This window comes from Aspergillus viridinutans, assembly GCF_018404265.1.
Source record: "Aspergillus viridinutans IFM 47045 DNA, scaffold_2, whole genome shotgun sequence".
NCBI lineage: Eukaryota > Fungi > Ascomycota > Eurotiomycetes > Eurotiales > Aspergillaceae > Aspergillus > Aspergillus viridinutans.
In genome coordinates this window covers 31237-54340 of record NW_025091218.1, presented here as the reverse complement: position 1 = coordinate 54340, position 23104 = coordinate 31237, and the positions used below count along the sequence as shown (strand labels likewise).

At 47.5% G+C, this 23104-nt stretch overlaps 8 protein-coding genes across 8 annotated transcripts; 3 read left to right on the top strand and 5 right to left on the bottom strand.

Moving 5' to 3' along the window:
- Positions 1-1546: 1546 nt before the first annotated feature.
- Aspvir_003606 (uncharacterized protein) lies at positions 1547-2746 on the top strand (the record flags this gene model as incomplete). Its single annotated transcript, XM_043266857.1, has 1 exon — positions 1547-2746. The coding sequence occupies one exon, from the start codon at positions 1547-1549 to the stop codon at positions 2744-2746; it is 1200 nt and encodes a 399-aa protein (XP_043122792.1).
- Positions 2747-3993: 1247 nt separating this feature from the next.
- On the bottom strand, positions 3994-4823 carry Aspvir_003605 (GFA family protein; the record flags this gene model as incomplete). The annotated part of the gene is made up of 2 exons (XM_043266856.1): positions 3994-4167; positions 4218-4823. The coding sequence occupies 2 exons, from the start codon at positions 4821-4823 to the stop codon at positions 3994-3996; spliced, it is 780 nt and encodes a 259-aa protein (XP_043122791.1).
- Positions 4824-6989: 2166 nt separating this feature from the next.
- Positions 6990-11292, top strand: Aspvir_003604 (uncharacterized protein; the record flags this gene model as incomplete). Its single annotated transcript, XM_043266855.1, has 4 exons — positions 6990-6998; positions 7176-10163; positions 10233-10777; positions 10860-11292. The coding sequence occupies 4 exons, from the start codon at positions 6990-6992 to the stop codon at positions 11290-11292; spliced, it is 3975 nt and encodes a 1324-aa protein (XP_043122790.1).
- A 1496-nt stretch (positions 11293-12788) lies between these two features.
- Aspvir_003603 (serine hydrolase domain-containing protein) lies at positions 12789-13949 on the bottom strand (the record flags this gene model as incomplete). The annotated part of the gene is made up of 1 exon (XM_043266854.1): positions 12789-13949. One exon carries the CDS (start codon positions 13947-13949, stop codon positions 12789-12791), a length of 1161 nt encoding a protein of 386 aa, XP_043122789.1.
- An 843-nt stretch (positions 13950-14792) lies between these two features.
- Positions 14793-15938, bottom strand: Aspvir_003602 (TauD/TfdA family dioxygenase; the record flags this gene model as incomplete). Its single annotated transcript, XM_043266853.1, has 2 exons — positions 14793-15228; positions 15280-15938. The coding sequence occupies 2 exons, from the start codon at positions 15936-15938 to the stop codon at positions 14793-14795; spliced, it is 1095 nt and encodes a 364-aa protein (XP_043122788.1).
- A 422-nt stretch (positions 15939-16360) lies between these two features.
- On the bottom strand, positions 16361-17314 carry Aspvir_003601 (putative hybrid PKS-NRPS biosynthetic cluster; the record flags this gene model as incomplete). Its single annotated transcript, XM_043266852.1, has 3 exons — positions 16361-16765; positions 16793-16814; positions 16872-17314. The coding sequence occupies 3 exons, from the start codon at positions 17312-17314 to the stop codon at positions 16361-16363; spliced, it is 870 nt and encodes a 289-aa protein (XP_043122787.1).
- Positions 17315-17560: 246 nt separating this feature from the next.
- Positions 17561-19698, bottom strand: Aspvir_003600 (putative PKS/NRPS-like protein biosynthetic cluster; the record flags this gene model as incomplete). Its single annotated transcript, XM_043266851.1, has 3 exons — positions 17561-18703; positions 19027-19527; positions 19582-19698. The coding sequence occupies 3 exons, from the start codon at positions 19696-19698 to the stop codon at positions 17561-17563; spliced, it is 1761 nt and encodes a 586-aa protein (XP_043122786.1).
- Positions 19699-20164: 466 nt separating this feature from the next.
- Positions 20165-20617, top strand: Aspvir_003599 (uncharacterized protein; the record flags this gene model as incomplete). The annotated part of the gene is made up of 1 exon (XM_043266850.1): positions 20165-20617. One exon carries the CDS (start codon positions 20165-20167, stop codon positions 20615-20617), a length of 453 nt encoding a protein of 150 aa, XP_043122785.1.
- Between the last annotated feature and the right edge of the window lie 2487 nt (positions 20618-23104).

The window sequence follows — 23104 nt, the reverse complement described above, 5'->3', positions numbered from 1 at the left end:
ACACCGCTATCCTGGGCTGCGCAGAACGGCCATGTGACAGTGGTAAAACTGTTACTTGAAACTGGGCAAGTTGATATCGACTTGAAGGACTCTGAAGGCTACGCGCCCTTCTCTTGGGCTGTAGAACATGGGCATGAGGAGGTCGTGAAGCTGCTGCTTGGCACTGGACAGGTCGATGTGGACTCAAAGGATGAATATGGCCGTACCCCATTATCAAACGCAGTAATAGAAGGGCATGTAACACTAGTGAAGCTGTTACTTGAGACTAGGCAGGTTGATCCAGACTCTCAGGATTTACAGGGCCGAACACCATTAGCTTTGGCAGCATCATATAACTATGCTGAAATAGCAGAGCTATTACTTGATACTAGGCAGGTTGATGTGGAGTCACAGGACTCACAGGGCTGCACACCTTTCTACCATGCTGCATCTAGTGGGAGTGAGGAAGTGGTACAATTGTTACTTAAAACTAGTCAAGTTGATGTCAATATACAAGATCGTTGGGGTGCTACACCATTGTCCAGGGCTGAACATCTCTGCCATTATGGGGTTGTGAAGATTTTATCTGAATATAAGCAGGCAGGATGGTATTGTTAGGTATCAAAGACCAGGACCATGCTATAAGGAGCCATGCTAGAGTTGTAAAGGGTAGCCAGAAGTTGAACTGCTACTCTTGGTTAGGAAGAACCCTGCATGGGATGGTTTCTTATCCCCTTCAGCCCTAATGCAATGCTCACTGCACATGCAAGTTGACGCACTCCCTCCGCCAAATTATTCTCGTGCTCCCAAGCAAAGCAAAGTCGGATGCCACGGTCAAAGTCATCACGACCAGCAGATGGGTCACCCTGGACCTGAAACAAATTGCCAGCTGCCACTCTCACCTTCTGCTCCTGCAGTTCGCTTGCGCGCAATGGAGCTGACAGTTGGACACAGATGAAGTAGCCACCAGCCATTTCCATGGCTCCAAGGGGAGTGAATGTTCACAGATTGCCCCCATCAGTTGGTGATACCGGTCAGCATACATCGACCTTAGAGTCGTCTCCAGGTACCGCGGGAAAATGCCTGTGGGGAACAGCTGATCTAAGATGGCAGTTACGAGTTGGGATGTAACGCCTCCAGATCAAGCCTCTAATTAATCACTTCAAGTCAATCTTCTGGGGTATATAACCACATCCTTCCGTCAAGCAAGGTAGAGAAATCATACACTTGAGAGAGTCTGAATGCTATTTTCTTGGTGCCTTCTGCCCATCAAGTGCGGGTTCCAGGGCTGATCATGGGTGAAACAAGGAGGTATCAGCTTTGGCAGGAAAAGGATCTATCGTACCGGCTTAGAATTGCCTTTAGCCCGGGCCTTCTCTTCCACTGTAAGTAATTCCCGGCGTAGCTACATATGCCAAATCCACGCCCGACTGATCCTGACCCGTAAACCCGGCATCATCCAACATGCAGGTGACAGCTCATGTCAACTAAAGAAGCGGTCAGCGAATGTAGACAGTACTAATAAACCTTCAGACGGATCCCTCCCGTTCCAACTAGCCATCTCACCATGAATGCCCCCGGATCCGTCATTCTTGACTACACCCTCCACGACCTATACGCCATAGACAATGAGGGCGAAGAAATATCACTTGTCTACGCCTATGCGCCACCCCCCAACACCCAACCCACGTCTTCTACACCAGCTCTCACCAGATACCCCGTCCAGGCACCATTATGTCCGGCCCATGGCAAAGAAGAGCTAGCGCAGATTCTCTTTCATGCTACTGCACAGCGCTTCGGCTTCTTCTCTGGTCCGATGCGTATCATCGTCTTTGACCTCGACCTCGACCTCGACCCTGACCATGGCCATGCCACCACCATCCCCCGTCACCATAGCGATATACTCGAAGTATTTAATCAATTGCCACCCCATCAACGGCCTCTCCCTATATACACCCGCCATCCGCAAGACCTCGTCCTGAGCCCTAAATCACGGCTCGCCGTCACAGTCCCGCTCGACTGGCTCACCCATCTCCCACACACCATCGACCCCAGTGCGCACTATAACCTCCTCTCCAAACGCGGACTTGCAGAGTCGGGGCTGCCGACACCCAGAACCATCGTCATCGACACCGTGCTCTCCCCCAGTCATCCATTTACTGACCGCGACCTCCATGAAGAAATCACTCGCATGACACAGCCAATCCGCGACCACGGCCTACCGTTTATCCTCAAAGTCCCTCGCGTGACAAGTATAGGTCAAAACACGTTTATTATACGCACCAAAAGCGACCAAACGGCAGTAGATACACTATTCCGTGACGAGGTAAAATCCATGCTCCTTGAATTGACACCATCGAACGAGCACCTTCGCCCCTGTAACTTGATTCTCCAGGAGATGGTGACCGGCGACACCGTCGGGCTCACGTTCTTCGTCACGAAAACCGGACGGGCACTCTTCAATTGCTGTACCAGACAGGAAGTCGACGATGCGTACCGCTGGTCCGGCGGGTTCATTTCATATAATGAGCAATCCGCGCTGGAAAGCCACTACCGAAGGACAATCAACACCGTGGCACAGTTTCTCCACGACAAGGGTTACTTCGGACCTGCTAGCGTGGACGTCATGACAGATGAGAACGGGACTCAACTGGTGGTTGATCTGAATGTGCGTATCACCGGGACTTATCACTTGGGCGCGCGTTGCGGGGGCATTTTACTCGGCGTGGGTTCGTCGAGGCTGCAGCCCTGGCGAATCGGCGATTGAACTGCACACGGGCGCATTTTGAGAGGGTGTTCAAGGAGGAATTGAAGGATGGCTGTTTGTTAGTTACGGCGTGGGTGCATAGCAGCAGGTCGAGCTTTGCTACGATTACAGTGGCCGGGAGGGATATGGGCTGTCTTCAAGGCTTGATTCAGAAGGTTGCAAGATTTGCAAAGCTGTGCTCTGAAGAGAGAAAGTAGAATCCCGCGGGATCTCTAGCTGCGACCCATCGATAGTTCAGATTACCACTTACAGTCAATCTTACCCTACTGTGTCTGAGCTGGCGCAGATCAGTGTCGCGCGAGTCGGAATTGGCGAGGACTCCCTGTTGCCATAAGTGCCATTCAGAATGCAGCTTTTGAGAACTTTGTCCCCCCCAAGGATACACTGCATGCCTGAATCCAGTGATGGTGTGCTGTGGTTGACCAACGCGTCGGGCGTTCCGTCTGTCCAATACAAATTTGACGCCTTAAATAATGTTAGAGATAACCCAAGAAGACATAGACAGAGAGTATACACAAAAATATACCCTGAAATGCATAGAATACATTGAGTTTGTTAACCATTCTTGCTGCTAATAGCCACCCTCAGTAAATGCTCAGTTAACCTCAGTATAACAGAAGCACCGGGCAGTCTCTTGGCACAGATTGTTATCAATATGACAATGTGTGAAGTTCCAAACCTTAGACCTGCCCATGAAGCAATCATTCAATCACCTTCACAGGTTATAAGTAAGGCAAGTAATAAACTCCCATAACGTGTCCCTGTCATAGGCACTCCAACTTCGTTCTGTCTCTAAAGGTCCCTATCTGTGTCTTGAGAGCATCCTACTTCCCCAACGTACTCACACCCTCCTGGCGAGAAGTGATAGAACAGAGAAAGTCCGAAAAAAGGTCCACTGTTGGGGCTGTGTACGTTCCTTACTCTCGCACCTCAAGGGTTACTCTGAAGAGACTGCACAGTATAAACATAAACTAGAGCATCCATTTCACCTTATAAATTGATGTTCACACCAAGACTCATAATCCTCTAACTCCACTGCTAGATCCTGTATATTACCATATTTTCTAGTCCTCCAATCAACCAGACCCTTCTCTAATCCTTTCGTAAACCACTCATCATACTTCATTCCTTCATCCAAATTCTCTAGTTTAGTCGTCCTCCAACAAGCCCAATCACAGGCCATCACACCCTCCGATGCACGTAGCAAACCCATCGCAATACCAACAATACCTGGCTGACTCATGTGTCTACGAAACACGGTTGCACCACAAGTCCCGCAGAACGAACCTAGAGTCCCTTCGCTGGACAAGAAGTTTTTCGAAGACCCTATCAGAAGGTCTCCTGGTAGCGACGGCGAGATGTGGTCCGTCGGAACCAATATCCACGCAATCGCGTGGGTACCAGTGAGCAAGCGACAGTCCCTACAGACGTCGACAAGCGCAAGCCACTTCGACATATCGGATGGATGCACCCATTTACGGCCTGCAGAGCCGACCGGGTAGTCCCTGTGAGGACGGGATATGGTCATCGAAACGCCACCACAGTGGCATTGGGCAAGTAATTGATCGTCCTCACTCGCTGGAACCACTGGTAATTCCTCGGACGCCGGACTCTCCTGCGGATTCCACACCTTGACCGTCTGGCCCCTGATCTGAGGAATGAGTTCAGACATTCCACCATCCCGGGTGGAGTTTGTGAAAGCATGTGAGCCAATCTCCCACAACCCCTCGTTAGCGTTGGCGTCGAATACCGAAACAGAGATGTACCAATCTCCGTTGTCATGGTCACGGTCGCCGATGTGACAGCCGCAATTAGTGCAAAAATACCGTGTTGATTGTGAATATGGATGCGCATAGCCGGTTAACTTCTCGAGTCCGGAAGGCGCGATGAACTGCGGTTCGATGCCGGACGGAACAGGGCCATGGAATGAACAGAGCGCTCCGTGAGTTTGACGGCAGATGGAGCAGTGACAGACATGCACCTTGAGTGGCAGGTCACTCTTGGGTATAGTGAGAGAGAAATTTGCGTTGCGGCAGTGGCAGGATGCCGTTAGGGTCTTAGATTCTGGGGCTGCCATTTGTCTATCAGCCTCGTTGGAGGAAACGTCTCATCGAAGAGGGAGACCGGGAGACAGGTGTTGATTAAGTAGACAATCCTCTGTATATGAGTGTATAACCAGCTGAGGGGCTAATAATGGAACGGCTTAGGCAGAAGTAGGCAGGAAAAAGTTTATTCAGAGGAAGATTGATTGTTCTTAATTCCTTCCGTACGGCGGAGGGTTTATATACAATACAAACATGCAGTTGATTAGAAATCAATTATACGAGACCTATCCTATTCCATATCCAAAACTCTAATGGTATACCTAGTTACAGTTCACAACACTCCCTCTCAGAGTCACTAGGCAGTCACTCTCAGATCACTGGAGCCTAAACAGACTAGTCGAAAAACATAACACTAAGCAACATCAATGTCCTTGATAGTTGTATTTAAGACTACTAAGCACCGTTAAAGCCAGAGGGCAATTTGGTTAGGTAGTTCTGACCAATGTGGGTGATTGAAAGAGACCTCATCTATTACTGACCCACGGTCGCATGACTTAAGGCAGTGTTGCGAGACAGCAGCACCCACTTACCTTCTAACCACATTGAAGCCATAAGCTCTATACCTATCCTATAAATCAACACAGTGGAGAAACAGGTGGTTGCTGCTTTTCTGGTCTCCTGAATGGGGGTGAGAACGGTGAATGTGGGAGGTAGGGTAATTGCAGTTGGTCTCTTCTCATATCTATTCTTAGTGGAAGTATTAGGGTGTTTTCTCATCCAGATTCTCCACCCAGGACTAGACTGGCTTACCCAACCCACAAATCCACACCCACCCCACCCAATCCACTGTTTGGGTGGATAAGGGCTGCCTCTAGAAACTAATAAGCTTATCTAACTAGATCTAGGCCTAGATAGGGGGATATTTTTATATATATAGATAGAGAATAGTCATATCTATCTATATATAAAATAAATATTAGATCTACTAAGAAAGGCTAGAGTTATAGTAGTTTTTAGATTTTAGAGGATAGTAGTTAGGATAGTAAGGGTAAGATATATATATCTCTACACTACCTTTTAACCTAAGCTTTGGGGGGACCCCTACTCCCCTATATAAGCCTATTTTAGCTTATATAATAGGTAATATATAATATTTATACTAATCTATTCTTATATTACTTATTAAATATATAGATATCCTAGTGGTGTGGCTAGAATACTAAAAAAATAGGGGGTAATCTAAATACTAGAGGTCACCTGACTAGATAGTATAGATATCCATAGTATCCATAGTTGAACCCCCGTGGATATAAGGGGTGGGTAAGATACCTGGTGGTTTACCCATAATCCATATGGGTTGGATCAGACATGCTGTGGGTCAACCTATATCCACCCCACAGCCAGTCTACCCAGGACCATGGAGGTCGTTGAACGCTCAATACATTCCAATTCCTATGTAGATTTTTTTATGTAGCCAGTCTACTGTAATCAAGTACTGTTCAGAAGGGGGAAGTACAGGGAGATCACGTGCTTCCAGCCCATTGCGCGAGGCTACTGTGGCTTGCCTGAGACTGGGGCGTGTGGTTGACTCGGCTCAGACATCAAACATATCTTTTCAAAGGCGACTTCGAGAAACATGCCGACAAAACGTATCAGGATCATTATGAAGATTTAGAACTGATATTAAAAGCGACCGACCGGGATTATCTTGATTGGTCAGTGGACGATAGCTGGTTAGATCCCTGTCCTTCAGTTGCTCGCGTGGTATATAGCTTACAGGGAAAAGGGCACCTATAGTAAAAATCATAGTAGACTATAGCTACCTATATATAATGGATTGGTTCTAGATCTGGTTGCATTGTTATGTTGTCACCCCCCTTGCTGACTTTATTTTTCGATGACTGTTCTTATGCGCCTTAACTAGAGTTGCATAACCAAACCACCACTAAACTTAAACCTAACCCTCACTGAACTTATCCCTTACACTAATGCCCAGAATTTCATTTTAGTGTGGAATCCGTGTGCGCCTGATCTGATGTTGGATAATAATTGGTGGAGACTGCCCCTAGCAGAACATCAAGCCGGGCTGCCGGGCATGCCGGGACGAACCAACCAACCACGTGCTGTATGTGGCCGAGGCCTACCCAACATGAATCAATTGTATGTACTGGCTTCAATTTCCGAGAGGGGCATACTGAATGGAACCTGTCAGTTGTGGACGACGGACAACAAGGAGCTGCACAACAACAGCTCGACCGTTCAAATAGCAGTCGCTTTGCTCGATCGGACGAGAGCGAGACCATAAGACTATGTTGCCCTGCATACATTCTGTCCATGTTGATCCCATGGTCCCTCTATGCCTCTCCACGACACGATGAACACAGCGAGAACCTGTGAACGAGGCAGCTCTTAGGAAACCCCGCATCATCACGGGGAAATCTATCCGAACACTGCCATCCAGCGACGATGAGCAGAAAGACTGGTTCAAACGCGCGCTAGTGTGGTACCGAGTATACATTCTTCGGTGGATATTACGACAGAGGCCGTTATCTTCTGTCCAAGATGGTCGCCGGATTCTCCTCAAGGCCGTCCCAGACAGGCCGTACATTGATGAGCGGAGTGGCCATGCGTACATCTCCAATACCATCCGGTCCTCGAGATATACCATGTACGATTTTCTCCCGAAACAGTTGGTTTTCCAATTCACGCGGTTGGGCAACTTCTACTTCCTCTGTATCGGGATCCCCCAAGCCATCCCGGGCTTGAGTACGACTGGAACCTATACGACCATCCTCCCTCTTCTCTTCTTCATCCTTTTGCAGGTTGCAAAGGAAGGCTACGACGACTATAGAAGACACCGGCTGGATAAGGTGGAAAATACGAGCAGCGCCGTCGTACTAAGAGATTACCGTCATCACGTTGGACATGGACGAATATCCCACAGAATACCTGGAATCCAATCGTTTCCCTCGGCGTCCAAGCCAAAGACTGAAGTTATCGAAGAGTATGAAATGACTGAAGACAACCTGCGCTGGACCAAGGTCCAATGGCGTGACATCAAAGTTGGCGACATTATGAGAATCAAACGGGACGAGGTGGTACCTGCTGACATCGTCCTGCTACATGCCGATGGAGAGAATGGGCTCGCGTATATCGAAACAATGGCACTGGATGGAGAAACGAGCTTGAAGAGCCGACAAGCGCTACCCTCTCTAAGCTCGTGCAGCACAATCCACGGGATCAGATCCTTGGAAGCGACGTTCGTGGTCGAGCAACCAAATCTAAACCTACATGACTTCAACGGCAGCGTTACTGTTGATGGAGAGACTCTGCCGCTGACTTTGAATGAGGTGATCTATCGGGGCAGCGTCCTGAGAAACACGGGTCTTGTCATTGGTATGGTGATCAATACGGGAGAAGAATGCAAGATCCGAATGAACGCAAATCACCACCCCAAAGCAAAGAAGCCGCGAATCGAAAAGTCCGCCAACCGAATTGTCCTCACGCTCATTGCCTACGTGATACTCCTGTCCGTCGGTTGTTCAGTGGGCTATCTGATGTGGCAGAGATCGACCGAACAATATTCGTGGTATTTGAATAACGCATCGGTCGGTTTCGAGGCCATTATCATTGGCTTTGCCATCGCATTCAATAATGTTATTCCGTTGGCTTTATACGTGAGTCTCGAGATTGTGAAGGTAGGACAAGCCCTCCTATTGAACAGTGACGTCGAGATGTACGACAACATCTCCGATACGCCAATGAGATGCAACACAAACACAATTCTCGAGAATCTGGGGCAGGTCAGCTATATCTTGTCCGACAAGACGGGAACTTTGACCCAGAATATTATGAGATTCCGCAAGATGAGTATTGCTGGCACCGCCTGGTTGCATGACATGCACGTTAAAAGCGAGCGTGAGCAGGCTTTGAAACCCGGGGAGGAGCCGAGGCGCCTTGAGGAGGACCATGTCAGCCTCGGAAAAGTTGGATCTTTTCCGATGACGAATACAGTGACGCACAAAGACAGCAAGACATCCGTCTCTCCTCTGGTCGAGAATAAGCCGAGACCATCTTTCTCAACGTGGAGATCCGCTGGCCGGCGGGATCATGCTCCACCGGAACGGACAACTACTCAGCTCCTCGAATATATTCATATCAACCCCGCATCTCCATTCTCTCAGAAGGTGCGTGAATTTATTCTAGCCATGGCCCTGTGTCATACTTGCCTCCCTGAGGTCCGCAATGACATTGTAGACTTCCAAGCGTCCTCGCCTGATGAACTTGCCCTCGTTCGAGCGGCCCGAGATCTCGGCTATGTTCTCATTCATCGGTCATCGAAGTCTATTACTCTGCTCCTGAAGGATGCGGACAACCATGAAAGCCAACAAGTGTATGAGGTCCTTGATATCGTCGAATTTAGCAGTAAAAGGAAACGGATGTCCATTATCGTAAGATGTCCGAATCAAAGGATATGGGTCATTTGCAAAGGCGCAGACAACATGATTGTACCGCGTCTCCGACAAGCATCCTCCTTGAGTCAGAAGACCGATAGACTAAGCGATGAAATCGAGCCTGAACTGCAGCAAAAGACTCGACAACCGGAACCAAGAAACAGAACTGACTGCATGAATTCGTTCGAAACCGCCAAGCAACCCTTGTCCACTTTTCTCGATGACCTCCCGGTGGACGACCACTCTGCCTCACTCAGCCGCTGCCTGGAGCATGTCGACGACTTTGCTACTGAAGGCCTGCGTACGCTTCTTTTCGCGCATAAGTTCATCAGTCCAGAAGACTACTGCAACTGGAAGAAAGTGTACCAGGAAGCGACGACCTCTCTAACCGATCGCCAAGACCGCATCGAAGCGGCCGGTGAGCTGATCGAGCAGTCCCTGGACCTCCTTGGTGCATCTGCGATTGAGGACAAGTTGCAAGAAGGCGTCCCAGAAACGATCGAAAAGCTGCGACGAGCCAAGATCCAAGTCTGGATGTTGACCGGCGACAAGCGCGAGACGGCCATCAAAATCGCTCACTCGGCACGGATCTGCGAGCCAGGTTCCAAAATGTTCATTCTGGATGCCACACACGGTGACTTGGAAGGTCGCATGCGAGCTGTCTCAGACGACATCAAGTCTGGCTCTGGCAACAGCGTTGTTGTTACTGATGGCCATACCCTTGCCGTCTTGGATGCGGATCCGGGGCTGAGCTGCTTGTTCTACTCTCTAATCACATCTATTGCCTCTGTCATCTGCTGCCGTGCGAGTCCAGCGCAGAAAGCTGGTATTGTGAAGGCGATCGGAGCCTGTGTGCCTGGGGCCCTGACTCTGGCTATTGGGGATGGTGCCAATGACATCGCCATGATTCAGGCTGCGGTAAGTGAGATTTTCTTCGTCTCGTCGCTACCGCCCCAATTGTATAACAAGTGGGCTAAATAAAACTAGCATGTCGGTGTCGGTATCTCCGGCAAAGAGGGGCTGCAAGCCGCGCGGGTTGCGGACTACAGTATCGCTCAATTCCGGTTTCTCCAGCGCCTGCTTCTGGTTCATGGCCGCTGGAACTACGTCCGCACGGCCAAGTTCATTCTCATGACCTTCTGGAAAGAGATGTTCTTCTACACGATGCAGGCACTATATCAGCGTTATAATGGGTACACTGGCACGTCGTTGTACGAGTCTTGGTCACTCACAGTACTGAACACGCTGTTTACCTCTTTGTGTGTGATCATCATGGGCATGTTTGAGCAGGACCTCAGTGCCGACACATTACTGGCTGTTCCTGAGCTGTACACCTACGGACAGAGTAATGCTGGTCTAAATCTCCGGAAGTATCTTGCCTGGATGATCTGTGCGACTGCTGAAGGAATGGTCGTATGGCTCTTGTCCTGGGCAGCCTACGGTGTGTTCGGCAACCCAACCGACCAGGGTCTGTTTGCCTTCGGCGACCTGGTTTTCAGCTTGGGGATCGTCTGGACGAATTGGAAGCTCTTGTAGGTATACACCGTTGTCTTTTCTTTCGTCCTATGTTGAGGTGGTTGTTGGGAACTGGGACTTACATTGGATCCAACGCAGTATCATCGAAACCCATTACAAGACCGTCATCAGCCTTTCCTCCTTCTCAATCACCGTCGTTGGCTGGTGGGTGTGGAATGCCTTCCTGGCAGGCGCGTATGCGTGGCAACCAAGTCCATATGCAGCCAGAGATGGCTTCACGAAGACGTTTGGCCGAGATCCAATCTGGTGGCTGACCCTGGTACTCGTATTTATGGTCCTTGTGACTTTAGAGCTTGTATACAAATCGATGAAGAGGAATATGAAAGTGGCTGGTATGTGGCTACCTTGGAAGCAGAGAGGCAATCGGCTCAGAGAGAACGGGGTTGAACTGGATGTCGGGATGTGGCAGGAGATGGAACAGGACCCAATCATTAGAGCCAGGTTAAAACGGTTGGCCCGAGAGGAGACTGGAGAGGGGGATAGGGAGGAGGAGGAGGATGCCGGTAGATGACCATGAAGACAAACCCCTTTTTATTGTATGAGATTGTCCCCTGAATTCAAATTAGAGCCTTGGCTGTGGTCGGTTCTATCTGAGCCTCTTTATATCCTTTGGTATAAACTAAGAGGTCAAAAGTATCCGGACACTCTAAAAAATCGAAAAATTATGGCTTGACTTCCACAATCATATCCGAATCTGTTGGGGTTTTGCAAACATTGGAGAGATGGCAGCCAAGATGCTCTCCTCCATCAAATAAGCCCGACTATATCCGTTTATATCAGTTTTACAACTCAGCGCTGTTCATATGGTTACATCTGGTCGTTCATCCAGACAATATTCATGGCAAAGTCCAAACTGTAGTTCGGACGGGACTAGAGCAGATTGTAGAGGTCACTGCCACTGAGTTATTGCCACTTCTACAGATTCCGGTGTTTGTGCACGGCCTAGCAAGTCTGCAGGCGGAAGATCGAAACAGAATCTCCGGGGAGTTCGAAAGAATCGGGGCTTCGGGGCGCTCTGTGGAGTTGAGCGCTTACCAGACTGTGGTTCAGAGATGCTGGAGTGCTCAGGACAGAGGAATTAGAAGAAGCTGGGATTGGACTCGATGATGGAGAAGATCGATCACGACAACCCATGGTGTATTCCCTGTCTCAGCTATGTTACTATTAGCTTTCAATGTACCCGGACTTCATGGAACTGGAAATGGAATTAATGTCTTCTGCCCTCAATTCTGACGTGTTTAGGACCATAGACAGAATTGTGGTGTTAAATAGAAAATCTGATTGATTTACCCTTGATATCATCCAAAGACTTATGTGGAATGAAAAATGCCTCACTGTTCTCCAGAAAGCAGGATTAAAGTCTAGCCCCAGTTCCGGAGTTCCGCAAAGGGCACAAAGGGCACGCAATCTATGAACAGTACAGGTTCTCTGTGATTGAATTGAATTAAAGTGGATGGTCCAGCAACTGCGCAAAGCGCGCTTAAGATAGGTATTGATTCCTAGTATATTCCCAGGCTGGTGCTCTGGCAAATAACCTGCTTTCCCCTCATTCCTACCAGGGTGCTTTGACAGTAGAGTGACTAATGGTAAATTCTCATTCGGGCCTATGATTTGTTCCAGTCTCTGTCTGAGCCCGGTGAATCCTCCATAGTCATCAGCTGCCATTGAAAATAATATCCCTGTATTTGACAGCATCGTGGCATTAATGGACCCAGCACCGTAGCTTGAAAATTGTTCAAAAATCTTTGCTGGGGTAATGCTAACTTCATCAGGCAGCGTGGACAAAGAGCCGTGTTTGGGGAGGCTGAGGTATTCAGTTGAATATCTGAATGGCAATATTCTGAGCGACAGTCTATTTGTTCTATCAGTGGCTACTGGATAGCTATATCAGTACTTGATTAAATATACACCTTCCTGTTTGCCAGATAGCTCGGTTTTTGAAGTAAGAATTGCACTCTGCCCTACGCTGTCGATGCGTTTAAGGAAACCATGGATAAATCTATGAATCTATGCAGACGAGGAGCACAGCCCGTCAATGACCCTATAAATCTCTCTGACATAGGCTTCGGTGTTGTCATTACCCAGAGTGCCTCTACCAGACATGTTGTTCATCACGTAGGCGATAGTCATGCGTCGGTCACGGTCCATGATGACCATTGATCCTCCCCAGCCTCCCCAGAAGCCAATTCGTCCCTCGGGAATCCATGCACAAGTTTGCGGTGCTGGCAGAGCCATGCCCAGACCAAATCGCAGGAAACCACAGGTGACAATATCTGTTCCCTTTATCTGCTCCCTGAGCATTTTCTCAACGGTACTGGCTGAGATGATGCGCTTGTTCTCATCGAGAATGCCATCAAGAGAGACTATAGATCCAATTCTGGCCAATGCACGCGCATTGGAAAATCCATTGTTCGCACCGGACACGGTTTTTCTGAAACCCGGTGTCATAGAAGCCTCAGCGGGAAATGGTGAGCCCGCAATCGCCTTTGCCGTAATACTTTGCGGATCCAGCTCGCCGAACGGCAGGGCTGGAGGTGAGATGATATCCGCTGTGCGTGGCCAATGTTCTTCTGGTACTCCGTACTGAAAGTCGGCTTCCAAGGGACCTGCGATTTCGTCGGCCACGAACCGTTCAAGCGGTCTGCCAGTTATCCGTCGAATGATTTCGCCGACAAGGTGACCTTGATTTGTGAGATGATATCCGCTCCTCTCACCCGGAGTCCACCAGGGGGCCTGAGCAGCAAGCTTCTCGGCAGCCTTTTTCGTGTCATATATTTCTTCTAGAGTTATAGGAAGCTCCCATGCGGGGACCCCAGAAGAGTGACTGAGAATGTGGGCCACTGTAACATTCTCTTTGCCGTTGGCTCCAAACTCCGGCCAGTACGTGGCCACCTTCTCATTCACATCAAGCAGACCACGATCGACAAGAAGGAGAGCTGCTAAGTTGGTGACAACCTTGGAGCACGACCAAACCACTGTAATCGTGTCTTTCTGCCAAGGCCGAGTTCGGGCCACATCTGCGTGGCCACCCCACAGGTCGAGTATATTTTTTCCATCGACATTCACACAGAGGGATGCACCCAGTTCATCCCTTGAGGTGATCTTCTGTTGGAGAAGATCACGCACGGAGTGTAAAGCAGGGTCACAGGTCCCATAAATTTCATTCATTGTGGATTGGAAGTTGCAAAATCAATCAAGATAATAAAGACGAGAGGATATTTCTGCGTGGATAATAAACAAGACATGTCAATTGTTATAAATGAATCAATGCTCAATAGGGGTCTGAAGTTCTAAACTTATGACTGACTGAAACATTGTTGCCTAGTGAGATGCTCGGCGCTTTAGCTCGTAGAGTGTGAAGGAAGTCAGTTAGCAGGCATCAAGCCAGATTGCCAGATCACCCCCTGCTGCTTCAAAACCACCTTATGGTGGTAAGGTATACTGTACTTTACAGTTACTCATTATACACTGAAGCCTTATACATTCTAAACCGCAACACAGCCAAGTGGGGATTGTTTTTGACAGAATCCCATAGGGATTAACGTGGTTTCGGTACAGGCCACGAAGCAGAGGGAGTGTCAGGGAAGACCAAACTCCCGCTTCCAGAACATCTTTAGGTGTATGTGGTATTCCACTGGTTCCGGCGGCAGAGGCGCTAGAGGCTGCTGTAACTCACATGCAACAGTTTCCATAGCAAAGGCAGTGGAGTGGCAACGTGAAGCGCTACAGAAGTGCATATGAACTGTCACCATCCCCTGGGCCGTTTGGATTCAACCGTTCCCTAATCTCCTTGAACGTGATGCGACCTTGCAATAGCACCTATTAGCGGGGATAAGCGCCCTATAGATTTTTGAGCTGGCTTAATAGCTATCAAAGCAGATCATCGCTGTGTTACCGACAACTGTTTGGCTGTGCCACTAATTGCACATCAACATGTCCTATACCCGGTTTGAACCTCTTTTCTTGGCTTCGTCTTTTAGGAAAAACAATATTGTACATATCATAATAAGACTAAGGCCGATACTCCAACGGCCCCTCCGACGCCGCCAGATTACACTGCCGGAACAAACGCACCTCATCATCGCCAAACGACCCAACAACAGAATGCAACACCCCCCGATTGTGAAACAAGACCAGATCGCCCTCCTCCCAGTCATGCGCATAGACATACCGCGGGCTGATCGCCGGCCGCTGCAGGGCATACACAATTTCCCTTACCTTTTTCAAGTCATCAATCACCGTCCCATCATTCAGATGGATCTTCCTCACAGCCGAAGGATGGATCTGCAGCGCCGGCCGCCCCGTAACCGGGTTCTGCCACACCATCGGCAGAATCTGGATCTTATCCTCCTCAACTGGAGGCAGCTCCTCAAGCGGTAATTCGCGGTTCTCGGATACCAGACCCAGACCCGTGGGCCGGGATCGTGCGCGCGACATCCAGACATACCTATACAGTTAGCCAGCCAGCCAAAACTAGTTCTGGTTGAGAAGGGCTTACGGATGAGGGGCATATTCTACCCGACTCCCAACAACAAACTCCTTCTCCTGCGGCGACAACCGCTCGTACATGAGCTCCCCGCTCACGAAGGCCGTCGTGCCTAGCGGGACCTCCATTTCCTCGCCTGACCCGTCATCATACCGCAGCGTTTGCGTCCTCCCATTTGGCACCCTAACCGCCAGCAAGCTCGTCACCTTGGGCGGATGCAGCCCGTACAGCGCCGCGTCAATATGCCACCTATAGAACCGTGTCACGGTTTTATCCTCCTCCTCGGGAACATGAGTCTGATGAAACGTGCGATGATGCGGATGCTTAAGCGTAAAGTTCTCCAACCCCTCGTACGAGTCTATCACCCCGTGCCCGATAATCTGCACCTGGGGCTGATGCGGGATGGTCTTCAGGTCCGGGTGGAGGATTGAGCGCTTTGCATCGATGGTCTTGCCGTGGCCGTAGGAGGTGGCGGCGGGGTCGAAGCGCTTGGTCAGTTCGTATTGGGCTCTTGGAGAGAGGTGCGACTGGTTCTTGATTATGAGGACGAGGTGGGTGTGGAGGGCTGAGGAGATGAGGGAGAAGTGTTTCGGGGTGAGGGTTTCGAGGCAGATGTCTGTTAGGACGGCGCCGAGTTTGGAGGGGTGGGATAAGGGGGTGAGGGTTGGCATTTTGCCCGCTGGACTTTGGACTGGTACTGGAGATGTTTGGCTGGGACGAAGATGCCTTGTTATATATGGTGAAGAACGGATGTGGCCGACGGGGTGGGCCGATTGTCGCCATAAATCTCTATCTTTTATCTTATCTGTGGAGCTTTATCACGATGAGAATGTTCATTCAGTGATAAGAGGAATGTGATCCACTTGGTCAAGTGTTGCTGGTAACCAATTATCTTGTTCATGGTGGGACAGTCACCATCCATGTCGTCATTGATTAAGGTAGTTGACAATCTGTCAATCTATGTTCAACAGTAGTTACTGTAGAAAGCTCTTAAGGAAGTGACTGACATTGATTAGACTATACAGGCACAGGTAGAGCTACTCAGCAATAACCACCAATATGCGGAGCTTAATATGACAACAACAGAGTATATTTAATAGTAAATGTGGAGAAGTGTTGGTGACCAGAGAATCATAATGACTTTGCTTCGGGAATGGGACATCATTTTCTCAAGAATCTCCAAAAATGCCTCAGTGACTTTCTCAAACTGATCAACAGCGTACCATTGAGGGTCAAACTTGAACTTGACAGTATGTCCCTTCGGCGCCTTGGAAACCTCAAGATGCAGTACATAATCAATGGGCATCTGGACTTTGCTCAGCCCCATCACTATCCCGCGCATGTGTTTCTCCACGAGGTTTGTCGTGGACGCTGGCTGGTCGAAAGGCTGGAACAGGAACAGGGCACGAGAGGCGGATTCATCTCGGTTCTGACCCAGGGACTGGTAGATATCCTTCAGACTGACATTTCCGTGCTCCGTGGTCTTCCAGAACAAAGACTGCGTCAATTTGAGGAGCTCTCAAACCCGCGTTTCGTCGTTGAAAGCACTGCGGAAGGGGAGGAAGTTAGCACAGGTTCCAGCAATGGTTTATGCCTCCTCCAACTCGACGTTGCGCCCAGTGATGAGGTTGTCATACGTGACGTCGGTTCGACCACTGAGGCGACAGAGAAGGAGCGTGAAGGCGGTTTGGAAGACAATTAGCACAGTAACTCCACAGTTGGCAGCGAACAAATCAACCTTGCGGTCTGTTGTTGTCATCGTCAGGGCGGAGGCAAGCGGGTGCTCCACTTTGGGAAAGGGAGCCCCATTATTCTGCAGCAGTTCCTGCCAGAATTTCAGGGATTTCTGACGGTCTGTCAAATGCATGTAGGACACATAGTCATGGAAGCTGACGGTCTCAGGCACGGGCTGCTTCCTGAAAAGGCCCTTGAATTCATCATCGAAGATACAAAGCAGTGTGCCGTCGTACATCGCGTGGTTGATCTTAATGAGAAGGTCCCGGCTCCCGTCAGGGAGGATGAGTAAACGGTAACAGATGAAAGGCATGCTAATCTCAAACCTCATGTCCCAGGTTTTGTTGATCCTCTCCTGTTTGTCATCTTCTGAGCTGCAGTGAATGACCTCAAGGTCAAGAACAGGCTTGGTGAGTATAATATGCAGCCAGGCACCGTCCACCTTAAGCTACATGGACCACAGGACCTCATTCCGTGCCGTGAGTTCCACCATGACTTAGACCCATTGATCAAAATCAATCACGTCCGGGAGAGGTTGAACAGTCTGACACTGCCAGAATTACGCTGCCTTTACGCCACAGACCAGGAAGTCCTCTACTCCAGGGACCGCCGGGTAGATGGTCTCAATATCAGACGCATGAATACCAGCTTTGGCGAGAGTCACATAAACGTCGTCTAAAACAGCAACAGACAACCTCTTGATCTTGGTCAGAGCTTTGTTCACGGGCCTCATGTGAGTGGCCATCTCCTGCAGCAGAGGAAAAGCAAGCACATCGCTGACCGCGAGTACATACCCCTGAGCCTTGCATTTGCTGACCAGGTTGATCACCGAGATGGAGTCACCGCCATGCGCAAAGAACGTGCTCATGACGCCGATGTCACTGGGTTCCTTGTGGAACAAGAGAGCCCAGAGACTCTGCAGAACAACCTCCTCTTCCATGACCGGGTTGACAAACTCGCCTTCTGCATCCACATTTGAATACTGTTGCAATTCGTTGCCATCCATGGCATTCACCCATTCCAGAAGCTTCTTACGATTGGTCTTTCCAGACGGAAGAAGAGGCAGTGTGCCGATGGGAATCCAGATAGTTGGCACCATGTATGGGGGTAAAGACGTCAGGCTGATGCTCACGGTGGTGAGCGTCTTGAAGTATTCCTCCGCGGGTAGGATTCCGTTGGCATTTTCCAGATCAACTACGCAGAAGGCCACCAGCTGCGCCTTTTTTTGTATCTCGATCACGCTGGCGATGGCATGCTGGACTTTGTTGGTCTTCAGAATGGCACTCTCAATTTCACCGAGCTCGATGCGATGCCCGTTGACTTTGACCTGATTGTCCTTCCGTCCAAAGCACTCAACGCGTCTGTCCGGGAGCCAGCGGGCGAGGTCACCGGTTCGATAGACACTTTCTGACCCTCGCATGACGAAAGCCTTCTCAGTCGTCTCTGGCCGGTTCAAGTAGCCACGTGCGAGTTGGGGACCACTGAGACAGAGCTCCCCAACTGCTCCGTACGGTGCGAGCTTGAGGCTATCCGGCTCCAGAATCATGGAGTTGCAATTCTTGAGAGGATGACCGATCACCTCAGCGTTTCCACCGTACTTGAAATAGCCAGCCGTCGCGAGGATTGATGCTTCTGTTGGTCCGTAACAGTTCATGACCTCGCAGCAAGGGGTCCAGGTTTCCACGAGATCGGGAGTCACCGGCTCTCCCGCCAAGTATAGAAGGCTCGCGTATTGGCTTTAGATGGTCTGATGGTGGCTTGCGCAGGTGCCCTTTCACTATCCGAAGACCAGACTGATTGCCAGCAAATTATGGGATGTTGGATGAAAGTAAGCTGACCTTCTACGAGACTTCTCACGGAGAGGTAAAAACCAAATCCCAATGATAACAATGGCTAAAGAAGAAAGTATGGCTTAAGTACAATAAAACAAGTAAGCTTCATCTAATTGTCCCTTGCGGCTGTCAGCAAGCTATGTGTGAATCAGCATTTCTGTCCAATTTTTGTCGTAGTATAACGCAAACTCACCAGGCATTCAGCAAATCCGACGACAATTTCTTCTTCCTCGCGTAGTGACCGCCTTTCATCGTCAGAGATTTCCCCTTCGTCATATGTCTCCGCTCTGTCAAAATCTATCCAAACGACTCTTTCAGGATTATTTCTAACTACCATCATGTTCCTTGGCTTCGGGTCCCTGTGTCTCACCAGAGCACGATGTATCTCTTGGACGCCAGTGATCAGGTTATTTAGGCGTTTTTCCGTGCAGTTGTGGATGTTGATCATCTCCAGATCTGGAATATAATCGAGAAAGATAGCGCTCGGGAGATGCTCATCATAGAGAAATGAATTTAAGTGAGGTTGGCAAAGGTGCGGATCAAACTTCCGCAGGGATCCCAGAAAGTTTGGCACAAGTCCGCTATCGCATAATCCGTGCTCTTTCAGGCGGCGGTAGGCGGAGCATTCGAGGACGTGAATGTCAAGTTCACGGCCTTCAGGTTCATAATAGCGTCTGGGTCCCCTTCCATGATGCTGTAGGTATGTTAGTAGGCTTGTCAATTGGTACGCTCCGTCGATGAGGCTTACCACTTTCATGACGCATTTGTGTCCACGAACCACGATGAGAAAGATGGCCGCATACTTAGAGGCATGTAGCTTGCTTTTAAAGAGTATCTCGGTCGGCACCACATTTTCAAACGCCATATTGCACTTCAGGGCGCGGAAAGAGTTGGAAGGGTGAAGCAAGTTAGTGTAATGGGGAAGAAGAGGCGATCACCGAGTTGGTTGGTTTATAACTTCACGTGATCTACAGGATACAACAAATCTACTCATCCCCCTTGACTTGCCAGCATATAGGGAAATCGAGATCAGCGGAACAATGAAAGAGGGTATGTGTAGTATCATTACATGTGTTCGTGTCTTACTGGAGGATTTGCTTTTTCCCTTTCAACCTTTTCTCCTGCACTAGCCGCGACATCAATGTATAAAATGGGCATACCCCTCGCGGAATGTCTGAAATTGTAGTTCACGAAATCAGTCAAGACACGAACACCAAAACTATTTCAAATGGCTATCCAAGTATCACTGTTTTTGTACTTGCAAGCTGCACCACCTGTTGTTCCTGCCTCTCCTCCCTCCAACCCAAGCCGTAACACCACCAACACGGCTTATGGAGCAGATGACATCCGCAGCACAACGGTCTGGCGCGGATTTGACCTTCAGACTATCCTCCAAAGATATCAGGCGCTTCTGGTGCAAGTGCACCTCCCAGCAGACCCTATGCCAATTTCCCCGTCGCGAGCAGTTCCAACCGAGACCGCTCTCAGAGAGAAGCTTGGAGAATACGTGTATCCAAGAGTCCGACGGGCTCTTCCAGGCCGCATTTCAACATCTCGCAACAGTTGGACAAACGAATGGGTCCACGGCCCTTAAATTTGGATCAGGAGATTTCACAAAGGTTATTAATAGCTTCCGGCCCGACACTGCCTACTTTGTGTCTACACTTCCATCCGCTACTGGTCCGAATCATGCTCCTGGGGATATCAAACCATCCTGGAAATGGAGTACTGCTATGGCATTCCAGGGTATCATGCTGAATATCACCAAGCGCTCAGCTAGGTAAATTTTTACATGAAGCAGCATCACTCCAGATATAGGTTTATCCTCACTGATCATGAGCTGGTCGTGTTTCAATGGAGGGATAATAATGGGAACCTGGAGCTTGTTTCTCCAATTCCATTCACCACAGGAGGAACAGCTCACCAACCACAACTCACTATTTTTATAGCTTTGTGGTATCTCAGCATGCTAGCTGCTCAAGACCAGGGAGTTGATCATTGGTATCTGTAACAAGAGTGGGGAAATGGATGCAAAAGAAGTGGAGGCAAGCTGTCAATCAATCAATCAATCAATCAATCAAGATTCTATTAACCTGATGTAGCCTATCTATTAAAGTAATTAGCTATGCAGGTGCTTTGCTAATGAAGCAGGAATCTAGTATCTAAATGCCTAAAGCCTATAATTAATCCATAAATATAGGAGAGACATAAGAAATTAGTATATAGCTATATTAGAAGTAGAAAATAACTAAAGTAGCCTACCACCAGGCTATATACCTTCCCTATACTATCTTAGTATATTAAATACCTATCCCACCTTATTCTATATAGTTATTCTGAGCATACTATAATTCTATACCTAGGAAGATCCTTCCTAGGTAGCTATTTAGTAGTCCATCTAACTATTATCTTCTATATCTATTCTAAAGCCTTGCAGGAGGCTTCTATATTCCTAGTCCTACTCTATTAGTTCTATTAGTTCTATTATCTTAGTATAGTAAAACTGGCTAAGCAGGCCTGTTTAGTGTATAAATTTAGTAATATAGTAGATCACCTATAGGTTAGATATAAGTATATTATAGTCTAATAGTTTCCCCTAGATTCCCTCTATATCTTATAGCTTAGTAATCATCTTCCTACAGGCTTCTATATATAGTAAATACTATAGGAGAATATACTTAGAGGTCTAGGACCCTTCTCTATAGCTATACTAGTCTAAGTTATAGGCCTTAATCTTAGAGAGAAAGTATTATAGACTAATCTATATAGTCTATATCTAGATAATAATTAATATATATAGCTTTAGTAGGCCTTTATAGAGCCCTAGATTCTTCTTATAGAGAGCCTTAATTAGCTACTATATTAGCTTAGCCCTCTTCTCTATCTTCTACTATTTCTTCTAGCATTACTAGGTTTATTAGTAGATAGCCTATTTAGCTACTATAGTAAGCTAGATAATTAATTATTTTAGTTACTTTATTAAACTTATTTTAACTTCCTCTTATATAGTAGCCTTCTTTACTATCTTATCTATAGCCTTATTCCCTACCACACCTATATAGGCAGGGATCTAGTATATCTTTATATTATCTAGAGATAGTCTATATACCCCTAGGGCCCTTACTTCCTTATATATATTATCTAAAATATATTAGCTAGAGGGGCAGTATAGGTTCTGTACTATCTAGATAGTAGTCTAGCTATTAGTAAAGATAATAAGTAAGTATAGGCTTAATACTATAGTAGTAGTAATATATAGTGCTATATAGATTCTATCTAGTTTAGTAGTATAGATAGTTAAGTCTATCTCTATACCTAGATAGTTCTAGTAGATCTATTAGTTATAGGGGTAGATAGCTAAGGCACCTATATAGCTCTAGTAGCTACTACTATTAGTATAGATAACTAAGTACTAGTTATTAACCTCTTTATATATCTTATTATAGGTTATTAGTATAGCTTTATAGTCTATAATTATATAATAGAGGGGTGGCTCCTACAGGAGAAGTATATATACTTTCTATATTTCCTATTCTTCTAGATATCTTAGGGTAGGGGCTAGTAGGCTACCCCTCTTTCTAAGTTCCTCTAGTAGAGTAAGGCTACTCTACTATATCTCCCTAGTTAATTATAGCTTCTCTATAAGTCCTTATAGGTATGTAAAATATGGCCCTATTTAGATTTAAATAGTGGTTTTCTTAATAATTTATTATATCTATAGGTAGATTAGTAATAGATATAATTCTATATCAAGTATAGCTATAGTAGTTCCCTAGAAGGCACTATTAATTAGTATAGTAGTATACTTCTAGATCTTAGTAAATTTATTAATAATCTTAGTCTATTTCCCTACTAGAATTAGCCTGCTAGTAGGGCTAAACTATACTATAACTCTATATAGTAGTTATAGGATGACTATACTATAATAGATTATATATATAGCCTCTAGTAAAGTACCCTAGATTAATCTAGTAATGTTTTATAGCACCTCTAGGCTACTATTTATATAGTTAATCACCTTAGTACAGTGGGTATTAAAGGAAAGGGTTTTATTAAGCTAGATACTAAGGTATCTAGCTAATTTAATAGGTTAAATAGTAGTTTCCCTATAGTAGATAGATATTTAATTATAGCCTTTATATTTACCTAGTTCTTAGATATTAATAGGGCCTCTTAGAGTCAGTTAATAAGAGGTATTAGGTTCCTTTAGATTAGTAAAATAGATTAATTTAAATTTATTAGGGGTGAATCTAGTAGTATACCTACTAGCC